The sequence below is a fragment of the Trichomycterus rosablanca genome, chromosome 6 (genome assembly GCF_030014385.1).
Source record: "Trichomycterus rosablanca isolate fTriRos1 chromosome 6, fTriRos1.hap1, whole genome shotgun sequence".
In the NCBI taxonomy this organism is placed as follows: domain Eukaryota; kingdom Metazoa; phylum Chordata; class Actinopteri; order Siluriformes; family Trichomycteridae; genus Trichomycterus; species Trichomycterus rosablanca.
In genome coordinates, this window is record NC_085993.1 from 15,784,443 (window position 1) to 15,810,648 (window position 26,206).

A 26,206-nucleotide genomic window follows, 5' to 3' on the forward strand; every position below is an offset into this window, starting at 1 on the left:
AATAACGGAAACCCAAGCTTCATTTTGTAAACAGGCATCACAGACGTACTTTTGTATAAATGCCTGAAGTACAAAGAGGCACATGCTGTGCTTTGTCGCATTGCCTACGTATCAGTGGGGAACTGGGGATTGAAACTTTTAATGTTTTAAGTCAGAGAAACTGGGCCATGTATGGCTTCACTGTGTGTTTCACTGATCCCCACAGAATAAAGAAATAAATAGAAAAGACATGAAATGATTTCCAACATATTAAATTTGAGTTCCACCTGGGTTTGTTTTCCACCCATTCCAGGTACCTTTTTGCTTCTTTTTTTCCTCTGCGAGGCATTAGGACATTAGATTTATTACAATAAGGAGAGGATGAGTCAGGACTCCTTTCCCCTGTGCCTCTTTTCCTCCTCATCTCAATGGCTTTCTTGTTTCTTACCTCTTAACAGCAGAGCAGCTCACATTTAGACCATTCCCTCTGGCTATCTAATTCAGCAAGCTCATTTTGCTCTGTGGAGGGCCAAAGTAATTATATGTTTTTTAAATAGTATTTCCTTTTTAAATGGAGCCAGAGTTTTTTGCTTGTCTCATAATTAAATCAGCGAAGCAGTTTACACTGTCATAAAAAATAAAATTTAAATCATAATTCAACATCAAATGAGAGTTACTGGCACTATGCTGGGACTCTGGATGGGTAAAAGGGTAAAATCAGGCTAAAAAAGATGCAGAGAAATAGATGGACTACAGTCAGTAATTGTAGAACTACAAAGTGCTTCTATATGGTAAGTGGAGCTGATAAAATGGACAGTGAGTGTAGAAACAAGGAGGTGGTTTTAATGTTATGCCTGATCAGTGTAAGGTCCCACAGTTGGCAGTGCATATCAGAGCAAACTCCAAGCCATGGGGTCAAAGGAATTATCTGGGTACAGAAAAATTGCTGCAGCTTTACAGGTCCCAAAGAGCACAGTGGCCACCATCATTCATAAATGGAAGAAGCTTGGAACCACCAAAAATTTTCCTAGATCTGGCTGCCCCGCCAAACTGAGCAATCGGTAAAGTCTCATCACCGCTCATCACCTGGCTAATGCCATCCCTACAGTGAAGCATGGCGGTGGTAGCATCATGATGTGGGGATGTTTTTCAGCAGCGGGACCGGGGCAACTAATCCTGATAGAGGGAAAGATAAATGCAGCTAAGTACACCGAGATCCTTGTAGAAAACCTGCTCCACAGCGCTCTGGACCTCTGGACTGGGGCAAAGGTTTATCCTCCAACATGACAACGACCCAAAGCACACAGCCAAGACAACAAAGGAGTGGCTTCAGAGAAATTCTGTGAATGTCCTTGAGTGGGCCAGCCAGAGCCCAGACCTGAATCCAATCAAACATCTGTGGAAGGAGCTGAAATGGGTGTGTATCGACGCTCCCCATCCAACCTGACGGAGCTTGCAAGGATATGCCAAGCGAAATGGGCAAAAATGTCCAGAAACAAGTGTGCCAAGCTTGTAGCTTCTTTCCCAAGACGCCTTGAAGCTGTAATTGCTGCCAAAGATGCATCAACCAAGTATTAGGCTAAGGGTGTGTACAGATATGTAACCTCTAAATAAACTATTTTGGTCAGTAAAGTAAAATTGCATATTTTCTAAAACCTGTTTTCACTTCATAATTATTGGTGATCGTGTGTAGATGTTTAAGGCAAAAAAGAACTCAATCTATTATAGAGTGAGTCTGTAACATAATAAATAAGGAGAAGGTGAAAGGGAAGTGCAGACTTTTCGGCTTGACTATAAATCTGACAAATGCAGTGGCGTTTCTTTTGAATTGCACCACAATAGATGTACAGAATATTCTTTTAATCACGTCATTAAAATGTAAATAGGAAGTATGACATGTAAAGTAGACACTAAACAGTGTTATATAAGGCAAGTATTAGTAAATTTAAATAATACAAATGCAGATTTAACCATAATAACTGTAAGAGCCATGAGATAAATGATAAAAGCACCACTTGAAAGCAGCAGCCTGCTGTTACACATTAATAATTCCTGTTTGAAATGCCACATTGTTAAAATAAAGATGAAAAAGAATAAATAATTTTATTCTATTCTATTGTTGCAGTAGTTTTTGTATTTAAAGCACATTCCAGATATGGGTGTGTTTGAGTATTACTAGTGAGGAGCAGTATTGGCACCTCATTGTTAGATTTGCTAATATTAAATATTATTGGACAGTTTGATGCCAGAAAGTACTGTATGTAGGGCGTATGCAAGTCAGTATACTGCACAATACCACAACCAAGTGAAAGAACTAGACAGCTATAGGCTACTATACAATTCAAGCACAGAGACACCGTACACTGATCAGCCGTAACATTAAAACCACCTCCTTGTTTTTACACACACTGTCCATTTTATCAGCTCCACTTACTATATAGAAGCACTTTGTATTTCTACAATTACTGACTGAAGTCCATCTACTGTATTTCTCTGCATGCTTTGTTAGCCCCCTTTCATGCTGTTCTTCAATGGTCAGGACCCCTACAGGACCACTACAAATGAGATATTATTTAGGTGGTGGATCATTCTCAGCACTGCAGTGACACTGACATGGTGGTGGTGTGTTAGTGTGTGTTGTGCTGTATGAGTGGATCAGACACAGCAGCGCTGCTGGAGTTTTTAAACACCTCACTGTCACTGCTGGACTGAGAATAGTCCAACAACCAAAAATATCCAGCCAACAGCACCCTGTGGGCAGCGTCCTGTGACCACTGATGAAGGTCTAGAAGATGACCAACTTTAACAGCAGCAATAGATGAGCGATAATCTTTTAATTTAAATTTACATGGTGGACCAACTAGGTAGGAGTGTCTAATAGAGTGGACAGTGAGTGGACACGGTATTTAAAAACTCCAGCAGCACTGCTGTGTCTGATCCACTCATACCAGCACAACACACACTAACACACCACCACCATGCTAGTGTCACTGCAGTGCTGAGAATGATCCACCACCTAAATAATACCTGCTCTGTGGTGGTCCTGTGGGGGTCCTGACCATTGAAAAACTGCATAAAAGGGGGCTAACAAAGCATCCTGAGAAACAGATGGACTACAGTCAGTAATTGTAGAACCAGAAAGTGCTTCTATATGGTAAGTGGAGCTGATAAAATGGACAGTGAGTGTAGAAACAAGGAGGCGGTTTTAATGTTATGGCTGATCAGTGTATATAAACATTTACAAGCTATTTACATGTAGCAAAATATTGCTTGTTTAAATTACCAAACCACATAACTACCACAGTGAAAAAGAACAGGCTCTACCTTTTTATTGTTGTAATAGTTTTAATTAGAAGTGCTGATTTAATCAATTGGAGTTAAGTGATAAAAGTCTTGTCTTAATGCTTAATGCATAATAATAATAATAATAATTGTCACAAATCCCAGTGCTCCCAGTGTTTATGTACCATGCCCCTGTCTCTGGGAGCAAATGTTGGAGGTTAGTCTGTAGCCAATGATCCACAGCTGCTCCTTGTTTCAGGTAAATGTTCAAGGTATTTAAGGGAACAGCTGTGGATCATTTGGTTGGAGGCTATTTTGGTTTTCATGCTCATGTATTGGTTTGGCATCCTAGGATTGTCATGCTTTCGAATCAATCTGTGGTCATTGTCAGGTCATGATTTTGGATTATGCTCTTGCTCTTGTTCATGCTCTTGTTCACACTCTTGCTCATGCTTAAAGTCTTGTTTAGTGTTTTAGTCTTGTTTGTTTGGTGATAGCATAAGTTAGCTTAAGGTCTAGTATAGTTTAGTCAGGTTTCATGTGTGTTTAGTTTAGCATTATCTGTTAGCTTAGCATTTAGCATAGGTCATGTGTTTGTGTGTCTTGTGCAAACCTGTGCTGTGTCTTTGTTATTATTAAATGCTATGTTAAACATCTCTGCATGTGTGTCCGCCCCCTCTTGTCTTGTTAGCCCATTCGTTACAACAACAATAATAATAATAATAATAAAAATACATTATATTTTAGCACTTGACTGGATTAATGGCTGTACCTTAAATAATTTACTAGTGTAATAGGTAGATCATGATAAATTTGTAGTTAAACACATTTAGAACCCCTCTGGGTATATCCTCTAGCTATCCACATTTACATCAATGCTAAGCTTAATGTCAGAATCCTGTAAAATATTTGACAGTATGTGTGCAGAATTCCGGGCAGGTATAATGTACATTATAAAATCATTTAGTCTGATACTTCGCTAAAATTAGCCCCATGTGCGGACATGGACTGAATAGTGTAAAGGCCTCAGAAAACTGATGTGGAGAGTAGAGGTTTAAATATGAACAGGTCATGTGTAATTTTAAAACCTTACAGTTTAAACTGCATAACATTTACATTTACATTTTCGGCATTTAGCAGACGCTCTTATCCAGAGCGACTTACAGAAGTGCTTCCATAGTAAACATTACCTTACTCTAGTTTAAGTAAACAACAGTCCAAGAACACAAATCTGCTAAAACACTGTTAGAATCAAAAGCATAACTGTTTAGAATAGATGATTTTTCTAGCCAACTAGCCTTGTTGTAAAGGACATAAAGTTGAGTGTATGCACAACTCTGAGGCATTAGTCAGGAAGGGTATATTAAAAGGAAGGTCAAAGAAAAAAAATAGGAATTAAATCAAGGACCTTCTTAAATTTGCCACCTAGGTCAAGTTTTGAAAGTTTTTCATATTATGTAGGTACTACAGCATTCGGATGAGATCTAGGTTCAAATCCCAGCAGTGCGACTGGTCGGCCGGGCATCTACACAGACATAATTGGCTGTGTCTGAGGGGGCTGGATGACCTAAGCTCTGTGATGGATATTAGAGAAAATAAAATATTCCATAAAATAGCAGTGTATATTGTGGACTCTTATAAACCCAAGTGTACCTTCCCAAACCAATTATAGCAAACATGATGCACCCAACCACAGTTTGGAGTACCACTGCAAAGAATTTTTTAATGCGTTAAATTCGAAATTAAATTCAGGCCTGCAACACATTCCCAAAAAAGTTGGGACAGTAAAGCATTTACCACTTTGTAATGTTGCTGTTCCTTTTCATCACACTTAAAAGACATTTTGGCATCGAGAATACCAAGTGATTTAGTGTTTCAGCTTTTATTTTCTTTCTGCAAACACGTCTTAAGATGTGCAACAGTACGGGGTCGTCGTTGTTGTATTTTTTTGTTTCAAAATTCTCCACACATTCTCTATTGGGGACAGTTCAGGACTGCAGGCAGGCTAGTCCAGTACCCGTACCCTCTTCTTCCACAGCCATGCCTTTGTAATGTGAGCAGCATGTGGTTTTGCATTGTCTTGTTGAAAAATGCATGAACGTCCCTGGAAAAGATGATGTCTTGAAGGCAGCATATGTTGCTCTAAGATCTCAATGTACTTTTCTGCATTAATGCTGCCATCACAGAAGTGTAAACGACCTTTGCCAAGGGCACTGACACAGCCCCATATCATGACAGACCCTGGCTTTTGGACTTATATACTTATGCTGATAACAGTCTGGATGCTTCTTTTCGTCTTTTGTCCGGAGCACACGGCGTCAATTTCTTCCAAGAAAGACCTGAAATTCTGATTCATCTGACCACAATACACGTTTCCACTGTGTGATGGTCCATCCTTGATGCCTCCGAGCCCAGAGAAGTCGACGCTGCTTCTGGACATGGTTAACATAAGGCTTCTTTTTTGCACAGTAAAGTTTTAAGTGGCAATTGTGCATGTAACTCTGTATTGTAGTGCTTGACAAAGGTTTGCTAAAGTAATCCCTCACCCATGTGGTTATATCAGCTATTGTTGAGTGGCGGTTCTTGATGCAGTGCCGTCTGAGGGATCGTAGATCATGGGCATTCAGCTTAAGCTTGCACCTTTGGCCTTTACACACTGAAATTCCTCCTGATTTCTTGAGTCATTTACTGATATTATGCACTGTAGAGGGAGAAATATGCAAATCCCTTAAAGATCATCTGGCTATTTTTGCTCATCAAAGACTGGATGCTGTTTTGTACCAAACCATGATTACAATCACCTGTTGACATCACATGTTTGGAATCACATAATTATTTAGTTTTTGCACCTCATTACTGGCCCTAAATTTCCCCAAACTTTTTTTGTAATGTGTTGCAGACCTGAAATGCAGGAATGGATGTTTATTAATAAATGAAATGAAGCTGAGCAGATAAAACATGAAATATCTCAGGTTCATCCTGTCTGTAATCAAATAAAAGTCAAAGTAAATGTAAAAGACTCTGTGTTTTTTATTATTATTTGCATTTTTATTCTGTCCCAATATTTTCTGATTTGGGGTTGTAATTTAAAATATAATCCACAACAAAGTGACTCAGTGCCTATTTTAAATCAAAATCTAATTTTGCAGACTCTAGTTAGCTACTCTGTAGTGTTTTCGTGTTTTTTAAATGGTATAATCATGAGCTGATCAGTTTAACCTTGGAAAGTAAACATGTTGACGTGGTGTGTTGGAAAAATCTTGCTTACTCACTGACTGTTAGTCATCTGTGCTTTTGTATAAACTAGCTTTAATGATATAATTATATAATGCTTTGCTTTAATCGCAGCTAAATTATAGCAAAGTCTTCTGGCTACAGGGCTGTATTGTGGGATTTGAAGCTGCTGTGTAGAGGCTGTGACTTCTCGACTGTGGATCATAATGTCCCCAAAGCATCACTTATAATTTAACCAGTGTTGTGCCAACAGCTCATGCATAGATAATTGTTCCTAGATCTCTAAGACAGAACATCAAACTAATATTTACTTACAAACTCTTCTTTAATTTTCTCCACTTTTCAGAGATGTACCAGTTCTCAGTTTCAGAAGGGGCAGAGGTGGGAATGTCGGTTGGCCGGGTGATGGCTACGGATGCAGACATGGGTGAGAACACGGACATGAGCTACCTGATCAAGGATGAGGAAGGAGGCGAGCTGTTCCGAGTCTCTACTGATGCTGATACGCAGGAGGCCATCATTAGCATCAAGAAGGTAAACTTAGGACCACTCCACAATTCTGTACCAGTGGTTGAAGATATTTATATATTTAATGTGGGGTAGATTATTTGGAGAAAATACCCAATTTAGACAGATAAAAAAGTTACTAATTACTGATATAAATTATATGTACACTGATCAGCCGTAACATTAAAACCACCTCCTTGTTTTTTACACACATTGTCCATTTTATCAGCTTCACTTACCATATAGAAGCACTTTGTAGGTCTACAATTACTGACTGCAGTCCATCTGTTACTCTTCATGCTTTGTTAGCCCCCTTTCATGCTGTTCTTCAATGGTCAGGACTTTCCCAGGACCACCACAGAGCAGGTATTATTTGGGTGGTGGATCATTCTCAGCACTGCAGTGACACTAACATGGTGGTGGTGTGTTAGTGTGTGTTGTGCTGGTATGAGTGGATCAGACACAGCAGTGCAGATGGAGTTTTTAAATACCTCACTGTCACTGCTGGACTGAGAATAGTCCACCAACCAAAAATATCCAGCCAACAGCGTCCCGCAGGCAGCGTCCTGTGACCACTGATGAAGGTCTAGAAGATGACCAACTCAAACAGCAGCAATAGATGAGCAACCGTCTCTGACTTTACATCTACAAGGTGGACCAACTTGGTAGGAGTGTCTAGTAGAGTGGACAGTGAGTGGACACGGTATTTAAAAACTCCAGCAGAGCTGATGTGTCTGATCCACTCATACCAGCAAAACACACACTAACACACCACCACCATGTTAGTGTCACTGCAGTACTGAGAATGATCCACCACCTAAATAATACCTGCTCTGTGGTGGTCCTGTGGGAGTCCTGACCATTGAAGAACAGAGTGAAAGCAGGCTAAAAAAGTATGTAGAGAAACAGTCAGTAATTGTAGAACTACAAAGTTATTCTATATGGTAAGTGGAGCTGATAAAATGGACAGTTAGTGTAGAAACAAGGAGGTGGTTATAATGTTATGGCTGATCAGTGTATAAGGCCCCATTTAATTCACGGCTGTGAAAATCACATCGCACACCATGAAACAACATTTTTTTTTCCTGTAATATGCAATTTGCTGTGTTTTTCATTTGCATAGCATCTAAGTGCCTCACATTTACTGGTTAATTTGCACTATGAGGCAATCCTACGGCAATTTAGTTAGCAGTCATTTAGTCAAAATGTTCAAGTCAAAGTCTAATGCAGCTAAACACACTACTCAGGTAACTGAGTTTGGAAAACTCCCAACCAATTCTGTGGACGTGGGGGGTTGGATGGGGACATTGCATAGGCATTGCAGTGCCTACATAACAACTGTGCATGCCACAATCAGATATATGCTCAAGGTTAGTAGTTACTTGTAGTACATGTGCTGAACTCAGGAGATAAACACCTGAGTGACATTGATAAGGACAAAATCATTACGGCCTGTAGTATCTGGGCTGCAGTATCACCTAAAACAGCAAGAAGTGCTTACAGGAGGCTGTAGTGAGTAACCACCAACAGTGGTCCATGAAGTGACAAGCTGCAAACCACTGACAGGTTGTGACCAGAGGACCTGAAGGCTATGACATCTGATCTACTGAAGATCATTTTAAAACTGGTGATAAGGCAAATGTGTTACAGCACATGGCAAGTGCATCAAACCCTTCTGTGTACACCGATGAGGCATAACATTATGACCACCTTCCTAATATTGTGTTGGTCCCCCTTTTGCTGCCCCACAAGCAACGAACTGTGATACACTGTGTATTCTGACACCTTTCTATTAGAACCAGCATTAACTTCTTCAGCATTTTGAGCTACAGTAGCTCGTCTGTTGGCCCACACGGGCCAGCCTTCACTCCCCATGTGCATCAATGAGCCTTGGCCGCCCATGATGCTATCGTCGGTTTACCACTATTCCTCTCTTGGACCACTTTTGATAGATACTGACCACTGCAGACTGGGAACACCCCACAAGAGCTGCAGTTCTGGAGATGCTCTGACCCAGTCGTCTAGCCATCACAATTTGGCCCTTGTCAAACTTGCTCAAATCCTTACGCTTGCCCATTTTTCCTGCTTCTAACACCTCATTTTTGAGGATGAAATGTTCACTTTCTGCCTAATATATCCCACCTACTAACAGGTGCCGTGATGAAGAGATAATCAGTGTTATTCACCTCACCTGTCAGTGGTCATAATGTTATGCCTAGTCAGTGTATAAGGGTGTCTATATAGTCTCATACCAATGTGTCCATGCTATTTCTTATCCACTGTCAAAAGCACCTAAAATTGGCACACACACATTGAAACTGGACATCATGGCAGAGGGCCTGGAACGTATGCTTTGTTTACTCGCAAGAAGAGAGGGCACTATGATCTACCTTGCCAATGTAGGTTGGAAGGATTTGATGGAAATGCCCTTATGTGTTGTGGAGTATGCCTTGGCATGGTCAAAGCTGTTTGACCTACATAGTAGATAAATACCTTTATTGTTTTGGCTCATCAGTATATATGCTATTATAAAAGATTTAGAAAATTATGCTTGACATTATTTGAACACAGAACATAAAATACGTATTAAAAAGACTCATTATTATTCAGTATTCATGATCACTCCATTCTTTGTCTTGTGATCTGACACACTTGAGAGTTAAATTAGCATGTAAATTTCATGAGGGAGAATTTTTAATATAATTAAAAACTAGATGTAGGCGTCCTATCACTGGGGAGCTTGAACTAACAGGTTAATCTAATAATTTTTTGGAGATTTTGACTTAATGCCCGAGCCGAATCATGACATATGTAAATGCTGCCAGTAGAAACATGGGAAAATAATTACATTACGCTTACGTTGTTGTAATCAAAACAAACCAAAAATACTCAGACGACTTTACATGATGATTCACATTTTATACAATGAAATAATCTTTCTGTTTTTAGTAGGGTTTTTTTTTTCTTCTATTTTTATGAGCTTGTTTCATAATCTGTTGATCTTTCTGCTGCTAATCAGCTCTGTAAGTTATAAGAAATCCATAAATGCAAATGCAAAAGTAAAAAAATGGATAATAAACCTATTATTTTCCAGGGTGCTCAGTCAGTGGTAAAGAATATAATGTTTGACCACATTATGAATGCATATAATTATGTAATAACAATTATTATGAAGGATATATGGGTCATCATACGCATGCTCCCGACAACAAGGCTTTTCAAATTCTTAGACACCTTAAATGCTGCCTTATGAGGTGCCTTATTTTGAAACTATAAACTGACTGAATAACGAAGAAGCATCCGATACTTCCTTAGTGGTGAAGTCAATCCCAGCATTCAATGCGGCACAACTTTTCTCACAAAAAATAACAAATATGGCGGATGAATGCAGAGCAATGAGCAGAGTTGTTTTCAAATGTAAATAAATTGTTATTGATTTTTAATTTGTATAAAGGTGCAATTTGCAAATTTGGGCTGGCATCAGTGATGGTTTAACCTTTTTCGCTAAACGTAGGCTAGCGGGTTGTGAAGAGATTATGAAGGATATGTGGGTCATCCTATGCGCGCTCCAGAGAAGAAAGCTTTTTGAATTCTCAGATGCCTTTAAATGCTGCCTTATGAGGTGCCTTATTTTGAAACTATAAACTGCCTGAATAACAAAGGAGCATCCGATGCTTCCTTGGCAGTAAAGTTGATCCCAGCATTCAGTGCGGCACAACTTTTCTCACAAAAAATAACAAATACGGTGGATGAATGTGGAGCAACGAGCAGAGTTGTTTTCAAATGTAAATAAATTGTTATTGATTTTTAATTTGTATAAAGGTGCAAAAGTGTTATTTATTTGCAAATTTGGGCCTGTCAGTGACGGTTTAACCTTTTTCGCTAAACGGAGGCATGCTAGCGGGTTGTGAAGAGATTATGAAGGATATGTGGGTCCTATGCGTGCTCCCGAGAAAAAAGCTTTTTGAATTCTCAGATGCCTTAAAATGCTGACTTATGAGGTGCCTTATTTTGAAACTATAAGCTGCCTGAATAAAGAAGGAGCATCCGATGCTTCCTTAGCAGTAATGTCAATCCCAGCATTCAGTGCGGCACAACTTTATTACAAAAAATAACAAATATGGCGGACGAATGCGGAGCAATGAGCAGAGTTGTTTTCAAATGTAAATAAATTCTCATTATTTTTAAATTTGTGTAAAGGTGTACAAATGTAATTATTTGCACATTCGGAATTGACAGTGACGATTTAACCATTTTCGGTAAATGTAGGCATGCTAGCAGGTTGTGCTGCCTCAGCCCATTGGTTTGAATAGACTAAGGCTAATTGTGTGAGCTTAGTAAGAGAAAACCTTGGTGATGTAAACACAGTGTGTCTGAATAACCTGTCTTATAAGTCAATGACTCTCTCTACTTAGGCAGCTCACTAGGTTTTCGAACAGACCCATAGTGGCAGATAAATAAATGACTTTATAAATATTTAATAATTTGAGATTTAATTATGCCATATATTTTTATTTGGTGCATATATTAAATAGAAGTAGAAAACATATCTCTAATAAAGTGTTTATTGAGTTTATAACACATTTCCATAACATATAACATTAAAACCACCTGCTTGTTTCTACACTCACTGTCCATTTTATCAGCTCCACTTACCATATAGAAGCACTTTGTAATTCGACAATTACTGACTGTAGTCCATCTGCTTCTCTACATACTTTTTTTAACCTGCTTTCACCCTGTTCTTCAATGGTCAGGACCCCTACAGGACCACTACAAAGCAGGTATTATTTAGGTGGTGGATCATTCTCAGCACTGCAGTGACACTAACATGGTGGTGGTGAGTTAGCGTGTGTTGTGCTGGTATGAGTGGATCAGACACAGCAGCGCTGCTGGAGTTTTTAAATATCGTGTCCACTCACTGTCCACTCTATTAGACACTCCTACCTAGTTGATCCACCTTGTAGATGTAAAGTCAGAGATGATCGCTCATCTATTGCTGCTGTTTGAGTTGGTCATCTTCTAGACCTTCATCAGTGGTCACTGGACGCTGCCTAAAGGCTGCTGTTGGCTGGATGTTTTTGGTTGGTGAAATATTCTTAGTCCAGTAGTGACAGTGAGGTTTAAAAACTTCATCAGCATTGCTGTATCTGATCCACTCATACCAGCACAACACACTAACACACCACCACCATGTCATTGACCCACCACCTAAATAATACCTACTCTGTAGTGGTCCTGGTAGAGTCCTGACCATTGAAGAACAGTGTGAAAGGGGGCTAACAAAGCATGCAGAGAAACAGATTGACTACAGTCAGTAATTGTAGAACTACAAAGTGCTTTTATATAGTAAGTGGAGCTGATAAAATGGACAGCGAGTGTTTCCTGAAAAAGAACAGTTTCCTAATAAAGTATTTGTTGGGTGTATAAGACTTTCTGAAAAATAAAGCAGAACAGTTTACTTTGTTCATATAGTTTTGTATTTGAATACATACTGAATTTTAGATATTTGGGTGTTTTGTAACAGTATTACTTATATGAGTGTCTGAGCAGCAAAATAATAAAGCTATTGAACTGTAAAGAGAAGATAGACCAATAATAACAAATTGTCCTTCTTGAGTGTATTACACCATATATCATTTCTGGAAGTTAAAGCAGAACAGAAGAAGTTTACTTTGTTTGCATAGTTATGTATTTAAATAACTGTTTTAAATGGTACAAAAATAGTAAAAAAAAAAAAATACCACACTTATTTCAAGCATTTTAGAGATCCAGGTCTTTTAAAACCCAAATTACTTACAATAATGTCTGTGAGCTGCAAAATAATGAAGTTATTGAACTGTATAGACAAGGTAGCCTAATAATAACAAATTGTACTTCTCTGTCTCTATAGGGTTTACACTTTCTCTAACCCATTTACACTTTATCAAAACCTTATATCTATGCAAAGAGTTTCAAAACCTTTGGTACCAGAAATTTTACTTCTAATTGTGATTTTGCACAGTATTCAGATCTGTTACCCAGAGGGCCTAAGGTTTGTCCACCACTCTTGCTATTGCCTCAATCAGACAGATGCTGTTCCAGTGGCAAGGAGGTCTCCAGATACTCTGTTAGCTTTCTAATGTAGCGGATAAATTGTGTACTCTTAAGTTCTCTCAGAGTGAGAAACAGTGTGTAGTGATTAGCGATTGATTGGTTCCTTATCTGTGGTGTGTTTCTTTCTCGATCTCAGTGTTTCCATGTGGGGTTGGAACCCCACCGCCCTAATCAACATGAAATAAAAGTTAAAGATGTGCTGTTTAGGTTTTACTAATCTTTTTAAACAAGAGAATATAAATAATAACACTTAAGCATTTTTTCTTTTATCTTTTTTTTTTTTTATCCTTGTAGCCTCTGGATTTCGAGAAGAAACGGACCCATAATGTGGTGGTGGAGGCAGTAAACAAACATGTGGACCCACGTTTTGTTGACTTGGGAACTTTCCGGGACCAGACCATCGTGAGAGTCAGTGTATCAGACATAGACGAGCCTCCAGTTTTTTCCCCAGCCACAGGAGCTATTATGGAAGTACAAGAGGATGCCAAACAAGGGGCCCTTGTGGGCTTTGTTACTGCCAGGGACCCAGATACAGATAATGTTCCTGTAAGGTAAGACATGCCAAATGGTTTTCATTTGAATTTGATCATCTTTAAAGAAGTTTTAAGGATAAAAGAATTGCTTTAAAGCTGTTGTTTTATAGTTGTTGTGTCATCACAGAGAAATTGCTCACTGTCCAAGATTTTTATTAATCAAAGGTATTGGTGGACTTGGAAATTGGTGTGAAATGCTCAGCACTTGCTTATTTGGAACTGCAACCAAAGACAGATGGTTTGATAGTGTTTTAGTAGCCGTGGCCTAGTGGTTAGGGTACTGGACTAATCAAAAGGTTGGTTTAAACCCCACCACTGCCAGGTTGCTGCTGTTGGGCTCTTGAGCAAGGCCCTTAACCCTCAATTGCTCAGACTGTATACTGTAACTGTAATGTAAGTCGCTTTGGATAAAGACATCTGTCAAAATCTCTATTCATTGGTAGGAGGAGGTCAATAACTTTAATGCAAATTGTATTTTTTATTTATTATGTATTTATTTAAAAATATATTTGTTTGTTTATTTATTTATTTATTTATTTGTTTTTGTTTTGTTCTTATCATGTGACACTGTGGGCTTTGATCGAAGTACTTTTCATTTTCCAGCACTGACAGTGAGAAGAAAATTTAACAAAACAGCGGTTCCAGAATCACTCATATTAAAACTATTATTATTACTATGTTATTACTATGTTATAACTATATTAGAATAATTGCATTGCTGAGAATTGTTCACCATCCAAACATCATCTGATCAGTGAGGGGAAGGGGTCCTTTTTAATTAATAAATGTAGGGTAAGAGAGAGTATTATATGTCTAAAGTCAGTCATTGTATACCCTACCCACAATTTGATCTGTACAGTATGGTAGTTGTAGCTTATAAAATTATCAATTAATGTAAGTACCAGTGTTTCTAATAAAGTGCTCATTTAGTGTATTACATATCATTCCTAAAAATCAAAGCAGAACAAAGACAAAGTAAAATCTATATCTATAAAAAATAAATAAATAAAAAGCTCATTGATACAGCTCAGAGGGAACAGAAATTATGAATACCAGCACCATAATGTAAAGTGTATTAAAATGCATGAGATGAAGCTCATAGTGCTTCAGGTGATATAAAGAACAGAGTAAAACCATGTGGGTTAGTTGGCACACGTCCATGAATGGCATGCCTCCCATGCCCATTGGTAACACTTTAATAGTCTCAGTGAGGAGAGCTGTGCCTTATGGCCATCCTGCCATGTCCCACTTATGCCGCCAAAGGTGCCACCGGCACCTTTCATTATATTTTTTCTAGTCTAAGGAGTATTTTTTTTTTTTGTCTTTTCACAAGTCTGTAAAATAAAGGTGTGAAATTTGTTTTCTTTGTGCCTGGGTGCCATCACTGTGATGGTATTGTCGTAAAAGTTTATAGGCTGTGTGGGAATTAGCTTGCTGTTTTGCACCTGTCGAGTGACACGTTTATTGGCATTGTAGTTAGCAGATTATTTATTGCTTCTCTTCATGGTTTTATTTTGCTTTTATTTTTATTACATGGTTTCTTAGCTCACACATAACTCACATCTAGATAAGCTCGAATCATTTTCTTTACAACATGCAACAATGTTGTTTTTAATTAACAGTAACAACTTTATCCTGTTTAAAGTGATGGTGGGTCTGGACCCTACATGCATGCAGTGGGTGTATGTCAGGAATACATCTTGACAGGGCATTACAAATTTACCCACTCACTCACTCACTAAATCACAACTAGAGGTAATGTAAGTATGAGTTTTTGGGAGGTTAGAGAAAACTGAAGTACCTAGAGGAAATCCAAGTGGATGCAAGGACAACATGTCTAAATACTCACAGGCAGTGATCAAAGTATACTTTTATTTATTAATTTTTTAATGCATCTTCTCCCTTTTTCTCCCGATTTTTTGCGCGTCTAATTTTTTACCCAATTGCGTTATGCTTTCTCTTTACTGGTGCTGACCCCCACCCTGATTGAGAAGAGCGAGACTGACACATGCCCCCTCCGACACGTAAGCAGTAGCCGACTGCATTTTTTCTCCTGCACGAGGCACATTCATATGAGATCAGCCTTGTGCATGGAGAGCCACACCCTGATCAGCATTATTCCTCTACTCTGTGCAGACACCATCAATCAGCCATTAGAGTTTGTAATTGCATCAGTTATGAGGTCCATATCCAGCTCCCATCCTGTATGAACAACAGCCAAACGTTGTTCTTATAGCCGCCCAGCCCAGCCAGATAGCAGAGCTGAAAATCGATATGATGTATTTGGAGCGGTCTAGGTCCTTTCAGTGTGGAGTTTGCATGTTCTCCCTGTGTCTGTGTGGGTTTCCTCCAGGAGCTCCAGTTTCCTCTTACAGTCCAAAGACATGCAAGTGAGATTAATTGGAAATACAAAATTGTCCATGACTGTGTTTGACATTCTGTAACGAGTAACCACCTGACCTGTCATGAATGTAACCAAAGTTTGTAAAACATGTATAAATACTTCCTTTTACATAAATACTTCCTTTTAAAATGGATTATAATTTGGGTTTAGAAAGATTTAAATAGACATTGGTGGTATTTTTTTCCACAGATACCCATGCCTACTGACTCTTCCTTTTTGTCTAGGTATTCAATAGTGCAGAGCACAGATCAGGAGCAGATCTTCAACATTGATGTGGTGACTGGAGCCATCACCCTGGGGAAGATCTTAGACAGGGAGACGGCAGGTTGGCACAATATCACAGTGACAGCCGCTGAAGCAGGTATGTCCTGCACCTCTTCATGCGCTTTGGTCTTAGGACTGTCATTTCACTTTGACTAACAGGAGGAAAAAACATGCACCCTTTCATGACAGCTTAAAAGAGAATGGTTTTGCTTTAACATGACAACACAGAGAAACTATTAAATCACACAGCGTCAGAGCGGTATAGCACAGAATCAAGTGTAGTCTTTTATTCATTTATGACTTTTCAATCTAACAAGGACATTTTAAAAATGCTTTTTTAACAGCAAGGAAAATCTGCTCATAATTGAAAACTGTATGGTGCCACCCTGTTTCTGCACGAGTGCTTTATTTGAGAAGGAAGTTTTTTGGGGCCCAATCTCATATCAAATGGACTGAAAGATGGTGAACAAATGTGCTGTGGTCAGTGAGTCCAAGTTTCAGGTTGAAAAAATAGGCATTGAGTTTCCTTTTGACAAAAAATTAAAAGAACCATCTAGACTGTTATCAGTAAAAGGTGTAAAAGCCAACAACTATTATCGTATGAAAGTAAATCCATGCCCATGCCATGCATATGTGTGAGGGTACCATTGACATAGATGCTACCATCAAGGCGACATCTTTTCCAAGAAAGTTTATAGTTTTCTTAGCAAGACAATGCCAGAGCTCATTCTGCATACACTACAAAAGTGTGGTTTCATAAAAAAGCTGAAGTCTTGTATCAAAAATACCACATGCAAAACTACAACAATTAATACCCTCAGTTAATTGATAGGCAGCACGGTGGCTCAGTGGGTAGCACTGTCGCTTCACAGCAAGAAGGCCTTGGGTTTGATTCCCACGCGGAGCAGTTTGCATGTTCTCCCCTTGTCTGCATGGATTTCCTCCAGTAGATCCAGTTTCTTCCCATAGTCCAAAGACAGGTTAACTGGAAATACTAACAAATTGCCCCTAGATGTGTGTGTGTGTGTGTGTGTGTGTGTGTAAGTGTGTGGTAAGATGTAAATGTGTTTGTGTGTCTGCCCTGTGATGGACTAACGCCCTGCCCAGGGTGTTTTTGTGTGCCTTGCACCCATTGAGAGCTGGAATAGGCTCCAGCACACCCCGCAACGCTGACTAGGATAAGCGGCTTAGAAAGTGAGTGAGTGAGTGAGTTCCCAAATGATTAAAAAGTGTAAATAATAGAGAAGGTTGATGTAACACAGTGGTAAACGTGCACCTTTTCTAACAATCTATTAATTGAAAAAAAACGATACAATGATTTAGTTATAGTAATCGTTTTTCTCCTTGTACAAATGCTGCTGTAAGAAATTAGATTACTAATTTTGTCGAAATCTGGGACAAAGCATCTAAAGGTTAGTAATGCAAATGAGTTGAATGGATTCAGCAAATTCTGCAAATGCATTTAAGTAAATGAGTTGTACATGATGATTTCTTATTTATTTATTTACTTTATTATTGTATTATTTATGTATTTATTAATTTATTTAAAATCTACTTTTTTTCTATAGAAAAATTATACACTTTTACTGGACACACTAGAAAGGCACATTTTTTAGAAAGGTAATTTCTTATTTATTTATTTTTACAGTGTATTTAATTTTTTTTAAATTTTTTTTAAAAATATTTATTTTTTTTTAAAAATAAATTTTTTTTTTTTAATTATATACTTTTTCCTTTACTAGACACACTAGACTGTCGCCTCACAGCAAGAAGGTCCTGGTCGATCCTCAGGTGGGGCGGTCCGGGTCCTTTCTGTGTGGAGTTTGCATGTTCTCCCCGTGTCCACGTGGGTTTACTCTGGGTGCTCCGGTTTCCTCCCACAGTCCAAAGACAGGCAAGTGAGGTGAATTGGAGATACTAAATTGTCCAAGACTGTGTTTGATATAACCTTGTGAACTGATGAACCTTGTGTAATGAGTAACTATCGTTTCTGTCATGAATGTAACCAAAGTGTAAAACATGACGTTAAAATCCTAATAAACAAACAAACAATAGACACACTAGAAAGGCAAATAAAAAAAAAAGTAATTTCTTATTTATTTAAAGTGTATTTAATTTTTTGTATAAATTTTTTTTTATTTTTTAGATAAATTATATACTTTCTCCTTTACTGGACACACTAGAAAGGCAAATTTTTAGAAAGGTAATTTTTATTTATTTATTTAAAGAGTATTTATTTTTATTCATTTATGTATTTTTTTTTTTAGAAAGGTAATTTCTTATTTATTTAAGTATTTATTTAAAGAGTATTTATTTATTTTTTAAAATAATTTATTTTTTAGACAAATTATAAACTTGTATTTATTTATTTTTATTCATTTATGTATTTTTTTAGAGAAAGTATATATGTTCTCCTTTATTGGACACACTAGAAAGGCAGTTTTTTAGAAAATGTAATTTCTTATTTATTTATTTATTTATTTAGATTTTTTATTCATTTTTTATTTTTTATATTTCTCATTTACTGGACACACTAGAAATGCAAGTTCTTATTTATTTATTTGTTTATTTATTCATTTATTATTCATTTATTCATTTATTTATTTTTTAGAGAAATTATATACTTTTTCATTTACTGGACACACTAGAAGGCAAATTTTTAGAAAATGTAATTTCTTATTATTTATTTATTTATTTAAAATGTATTAGATTTTTTTATTCATTTTTTAGAAAAAAATAAATCTCATTTACTGGACACCCTAGAAAGGTAAGATAATTTCTTATTTATTTATTCATTGTGTTTTTTTTTTATTATTTATTAATTTTTTTGAGAATTTATATACTTTCTCATTTACAGGACACACTAGAAAGGTAATTTATTTATTTATTTGTTCATTTAAAGTGTGTTTATTTATTTATTCATTCATTTAATTTTTTACAGACATTATATACTTTCTCTTTTACTGGACACACTAGGAAGGCTTTTTTTTTTTCTTTTTAAAATGTATTTCTAATTTCTTTTTTGATGTACATTAGAATTCACCGCACTGAAGCAATTGGGCCAGGAGGCAGTAAAGTCACACCTCAGAAACTTTTTCTTATGGCTTTTTTAATCCCTAGACCACGTTCACTGGTATCTGCTCACAATGAGTTCAATTTAGCTCTGTCAGAGAAATATATATATATATATAGATTGAGACAGCTGAAGGTCAGCTTCTGTTGTCAGACTGTATATTGGACTGTGTAAGCTATTAAAAGTCGCAGCAACACTGACGTCTTTTCCCTTTTCGGGAATTTTTGCAGTAAAAACCTTGCCAAATCTGCTTCCAGAAATGTTGTTTTGCTGTTTGGAAAATTATCAGCTTCACATCTCTCCTAATCCTGCTGAGCTACTTTCAGATAACCCTTAGTGTGAGCACCAGAAAAAAATAAAATAATAAAATGTAAAAGTCCAGGCTTCAGGAGTAGCACTGACAAACTGCTCACCTGCTGCCAAATCCTATCTATCCCTAGTGACACATAATTTCTGCAGCCTCTGATTTTATGTTTGATATCAAACTTCAGGCTGTTAATTTTTAAAGGCAGGTAAATGCAGGGGACGAGTGAAGTGTTGAGTCTGTATCAGACGATACCAGACTAACTGGTACAATTTTATCCAGCAGAAAATAAAGCAGGATGTGAGGAGAAAAAACAAATTCATTGAAAATTTAATAAGCTACACCTACCACACAAATGAACTTGGTGTCACGGTCGTGAACAGAACATTCAGACACTCACGGATAGTCAAAGACATTTTAATAAACAGTACAAGAGGTAATCCAAAGAGTAGTCAAAACCAAGCAGTAGGTCAGCATGTACACCGATCAACCATAACATTAAAACCACCTCTTTGTTTCTACACTTACTGTCCATTTTATCAGCTCCACTTACCATAGAGAAGCACTTTGTAGTTCTACAATTACTGACTGTAGTCCATCTGTTTCTCTACATACTTTTTTAGCCTGCTTTCATGCTGTTCTTTAATGGTCAGGACCCCCACATGACCACCACAGAGCAGGTATTATTTAGGTGGTGGATCATTCTCAGCTCTGCAGTGACAATGACATGGTGGTGGTGTGTTAGTGTGTGTTGTGCTGATATGAGTTTCAAATCGTATCGAATTCTGTATTGAAGAGAATTAACTACTATTTATTATTGTTTACGCTACTGACTTTACCCCGCATTCTTTTGCTGCTAAAACATAAAAGTGACATGGCTTCTTAGCAAAGGTCAAAGTTTGTTGCCATGACTATGATGTCAACGGTTGCTGCTTAAAGTCGCAGGTGTCCCATTAAATTTTAAGTACGTCTCTGTAACTACTCGAACCATCACAACAATCGTACGTCTTTTAGGCTCTCGCTTTGGCCCGCGGGCCTTGAGTTTGACACGTGATTTAAATAACGCCCCCCTTCCCCCAATTGCAGCTACAGTCACTAAAACGTGCTGCTATAAGGGAAAATCTCGATCTCACAAAGTAATGTAGTGTATATTAAAATAAACGGCATCAACAAAAAGGAAAAGTGGCTGTAAGTGGATGCTTGCCTTGCTGGCAGGGATAAAGAGCACTTTACAGAAAAGTTGTTAAATGCAAATGTACACCTTTATGACCCTGTCTATACTGTCTATATATAAAACTGTACATCGAAAGCTTCACACAGCTGCAAATCTGTTTGGAGCTGCAACTCTTGAACATCTGATATTAAAGGCCAATGCATTATGACATACACTATATCAGAGAAAAAGTATTGGGACACCCCTTCTACTTTTTAAATGAATGCATTTCAGGTACAGTAAGTGCTAACAGGTGTAATACATCAATTTTATAAAGAAAATGTTATAGTTGCAACATTAAAGCAGCACTTAAGAGAAGGCCAATTTCTGATGAAACTCCTGTGGAGCCCCACTGAACAGCTTTGGAATAAACTGAAACATCAGTTGGGCTTTCTTGACCAACATCAGTGCCCAGCCATACAAATGCGTTTTTTTTTTTTAATCGGGCAGAAAATCCCCCAGACATAGTAAAATGTCTTCTGGGAAACCTTGTTGTTATAGCTGAAAAGATCACATAGAGGTCACTCTATTTTAATATCATTCCATCAAGCTTATAGGCAGGTCTCCACATACCTTTGGCCATATAATGTATATCCTCCATCTGAATGAAAGTATGTTTGTAAGCCAACAGGTGACTTCAACCCACAATGTCTTCTGCCAGCTATCAAGTGGGGTATAGGCAGCTAGCTGGTGGAAATTCTGGAAGTTAATGATTGCTTTGCATGGTCATACATCCTGAAAATGTCAGACTGTTAGACACTAGCAGGTGCAACCTATGGTATTATAGTATATTAATAAAATTATGGTTTGTTTAACACCAGAATTAGGTCAGTCTCATTCCATGACCTCTCCAGTCCCCATATTAAATATGTTTACCTTTAATTAGGTTTTACACCTTAATAAGGTGTTTACCCTTAAAAGATTTTTTTATTATTATTTGAATAATAATAATAATAATAATAATAATAGGGTGGCTTGGTGGGTAGCACTGTCACCTTACAGCAAGAAGGTCTTGGTTTTGGGTCCTTTTTATGTGGAGTTTGCATGTTCTCTTTGTGGGTTTCCTCCGGGTGCTCAGGTTTCCTCCCACAGTCCAAAGACATTAATTGGAGATACAACAACAACAACAACAACAAGAACAACAACAATAATAATAATAATAATAATAATAATAATAGTAACAATAATAATAACATTAATAATAATAATAATAATAGTAACAATAATATTAACATTTATAATAATAATAATAACAATAATGATAATAATAATAATAATAATAACAATAATAATAACAACAATAACAATAATAATAATAATAACAATGGTAATAATAATAATAATAATAATAACAGTAATAAATACAACTGCCATCAACACACCACAAACTATTTGCAACGTCTGTTATATTATTCCAAAACAATATCAAAGCTGCACCGTTTTACTTCCTAATATTCATATGTTTAAAGGTTTATGTTATTTTGAACACACCTATATTTCTCTGCTTAGATTTAAAGCTGTCTACACTTAGCTTTGTCTGACCTAAAAGCTACACCCAACATAAGATTTTGCTTATTGTGCTAATACCTTGATTTTGGATGAGTCAGCAACTCCAGTATGGAAAAAAGCGAATTTTAATAGAGTAATCAAATTACGCAGAGCAGGCAAGTTTAAAGCCAAAATGAGCGAAAATGTGGTTTAATTAAACCATGTTTATGTCTTTTGTAGAAACCCATCCTAAATTCAGACTACTTATTCATGTGCAGTGCATATTATAATGTACAGGTGATGTGATACACTTCAGCTTTCCTTCTGGAATAACACATAATAGCTGCAGTAGCATGTGCTTGTCTGTGTGTTTTTTCTATGACATTTGAAAGCATTCATGGCAGCGGGAAGCTGCTGAACACGAGCTGCTTCGGCTTAGTCTGACAGAGATGGCCGATATCTGCGCTTGAACTCCATTATGAAGTCGGGCAACCTTTTCAACATGAGAGCATATGGCTGTTTGCCCTTGCTGAAAGATTGTGCCTGTGATTTACTGGGGGGTGATTTTCCTACAGGGGTAAAACTATTTCTTGTATATTATGGTTTATATTGCCATGGAAGTCCAGGACGGGTTCAGAGCACTCTAGACTTTTTCCGAATGATAAAAAACAAATAATGTTAAATTAAAAAATAATGTTTATAATGAAATACATTCAGATTGCTTGTGATTTTCATACATTGTAGCCTGTGAATTATTATCTTCTGCATAATTAGTATCTATTTTAGAGCTGTTTCAATGATAAGTGATTATTATTCACTCAACAGCCAATCAGACATTATTAGTGTGATTGCTGAAGGCACATCACTATAACACTATTGATATCCGTTAGTCATATTCTTCTTTTTTTTTATTATTCCATTTTTATTTTTTAAATTATTATTTTATTTTTTTGTCCGGCTTTCTTTGTCCGCAGTTTTTGAAATTTCAACCCTGTTCCAACTCTAAATCTCCGGCCCACTGAGGAATGGACTGCTTGTATACAGCTTTTGGATCCGCCCTCCCGTTTGCTTTTTTTCCCCATTGACTTCCATTAATTTTTTTAAAAAGTTTGAGATATCAACGCCGTTCCAATCGCCGTTCCAATCGCTCTCAATCGTCCGGCTCATTGATGACACCCCAACTTGTAAACAACATTTGGATACACGCACCTGTTTGCCCTCTACGCCCGTTTTTCTGTCCAAATTTTTTGACCCTTTTGGCTTTGATTATATTCAACGTGTTTTAACCCTTTTGGTTTATATTATGGTTTTCAAGAAAAAAAACATGGCGGCCGATAGGGGAAACAGAGTTATTTTCAAACGTAAATAAATTATTATTGATTTGTAATTTGTAAAAACTTGTACAAGTGTATTTATTTGCAAGTTGGGGTTTGTCAGGGACATTTTAAACGTTTGCGGTACACGGAGTGAGATGTTATTTGACATGCTAACGTGTTATGCCACCTCATCCCATTGGTTTGAATGGCATGATGCTAACTGTGTTAGCTTAGTAAGCGAAACCGGATCTAATCGCTCTGTAAGAAGTGCGCTCGAATAAGCTGCCTTTTGAGTGGATGACTTATTAGAATCCTCCCGCTTAGTAAGCGAAACACGATCTTACGTCCGTCTACGCTCTACGTAGTGCGCTCGAATAAGCAGCGTTATGAGTGCATGACTCATTAGAATCCTCTCTACTGAGGCAGCTGCCTATGTAGACAGTAAGACAGCAAGGCAGCTCACTAGGTTTTCAAACATACTCATAGTGAACTTCTGCTTAAACGACAGCTTGGACACAGATACAGTCGCCTGTCTGGGAAAAAGTATTCACACCCCCACAAACTGGAGCTCTTCTATACACATACGCACCCCCACCACGGCCGTTTTTTTTGTCCCTGATGCACTGCAATCACACTCGCATTTTGTTCAGAAAATGCACCTCTCTAGTTATTCTTATTCTTATTATTTTTTTCATGACTGTGATAAAAAAAACAATAATTAAAACAAATCATTTAAAAACAAGTCACTATGCATATCTAAAAAAGACATAAAATGTACTGTATTACTTAATTATATACTTTATATGTATTGCTTTATATATTTATATATATATATATACAGTGGGGAAAATAAGTATTTGATCCCCTGCTGATTTTGTAAGTTTACCCCCTTACAAAGACTTGAACAGTCTATAATTTTTATGGAAGGTTTATTTGAACAGAGAGAGACACAGATTATCAACAAAAAATCCAGAAAATTTTTTTTTTAATAAAAGTTATGAATTAATTTGTATTTAATTAAGGGAAATAAGTATTTGATCCCCTACCAACCAGCAATAATTCTGACCCCCACAGACCGGTCACAGAATCAGTTTCTTCCGTTCAAATCTCTCGACCACCATGGGCAAGACCAAAGAGCTATCAAAGGACGTCAGGGACAAGATTGTAGACCTGCACAAGGCTGGAATGGGCTACAAGACCATCAGCAAGAAGCTTGGTGAGAAAGAGACCACCGTTGGCACGATAATTCGAAAATGGAAGAAATACAAGATCACAGTCAATCACCCTCACTCTGGAGCTCCATGCAAGATCTCACCTGGTGGGGTAAGAATGATTCTGAGAAAGGTGAGGTCAGTCCAGAATTACACGGGAGGAGCTTGTCAATGATCTCAAGGGAGCTGGGAGCACAGTCACCAAGAAAACCATTAGTAACACACTTCGCCGTAATGGATTGAGATCCTGCAGTGCCAGCAAAGTCCCTTTGCTCAAGAAGGCTCATGTACAGGCCCATCTGAAGTTTGCCAATGAACACCTGAATGATTCAGGGAAAGCTTGGGAGAATGTGATATGGTCAGATGAGACCAAAATTGAGCTCTTTGGCATCAACTCCACTTGCCGTGTTTGGAGGCAGAGAAATGCCCAGTGGGGATGGTGTTCTTGGGGTCATATCCAGCATTTCTCTGCTCCCAGCTCCCTTGAGATCATTGACAAGCTCCTCCCGTGTAATTCTGGACTGACCTCACCTTTCTCAGAATCATTCTTACCCCACGAGGTGAGATCTTGCGTGGAGCTCCAGAGCGAGGGCCATTGACTGTGATCTTGTATTTCTTCCATTTTCGAATTATCGTGCCAACGGTGGTCTCTTTCTCACCAAGCTTCTTGCTGATGGTCTTGTAGCCCATTCCAGCCTTGTGCAGGTCTACAATCTTGTCCCTGACGTCCTTTGATAGCTCTTTGGTCTTGCCCATGGTGGTCGAGAGATTTGAACGGAAGAAACTGATTCTGTGACAGGTGTCTTTTATACAGGGACAGGACTAATTTGTGTGCCTCATGGGCACATAACCGGTTTGTGGGGGTCAGAATTCTTGCTGGTTGGTAGGGGATCAAATACTTATTTCCCTTAATTAAATACAAATTAATTGACAACTTTTATTTAATGTTTTTTTTCTGGATTTTTTGTTGATAATCTGTCTCTCTCTGTTAAAATAAACCTTCCATAAAAATTATAGACTGTTCAAGTCTTTGTAAGGGGATAAACTTACAAAATCAGCAGGTGATCAAATACTTATTTTCCTCACTGTATATACTGTATATGCATGGAGCATCTGATTACATTTGAATAATTACAAATACGCTTTTTTTTCTTTTATTTCCTTCATGATTGAGCTTACTTGCTCAATTACTAACATTGTGCAATCAAGCTAAAAAAAAATACAACCCCAAATCAAAAAAAGTTGGGACAGCATGGAAAATGCAAATAAAAAAAAAAACGTTCTTACATTTGACTTTTATTT

General features: G+C 37.5%; 1 protein-coding gene across 2 annotated transcripts in view; it reads left to right on the forward strand.

Annotated features, from left to right (window-relative positions):
• Window positions 1-26,206, forward strand: part of LOC134316305 (cadherin-22) — a 152,339-nt gene that overhangs the window by 59,771 nt on the left and 66,362 nt on the right. The window contains exons 5-8 of one of the 2 annotated variants that reach the window (XM_062996651.1): window positions 6,842-7,029; window positions 13,393-13,649; window positions 16,260-16,396; window positions 17,247-17,254. In XM_062996651.1, the coding sequence (XP_062852721.1) occupies window positions 6,842-7,029; window positions 13,393-13,649; window positions 16,260-16,396; window positions 17,247-17,254 (590 nt within the window). The remainder of the gene's footprint in view (window positions 1-6,841; window positions 7,030-13,392; window positions 13,650-16,259; window positions 16,397-17,246; window positions 17,255-26,206) is intronic. The other variant, XM_062996650.1, reaches the window with a different exon arrangement.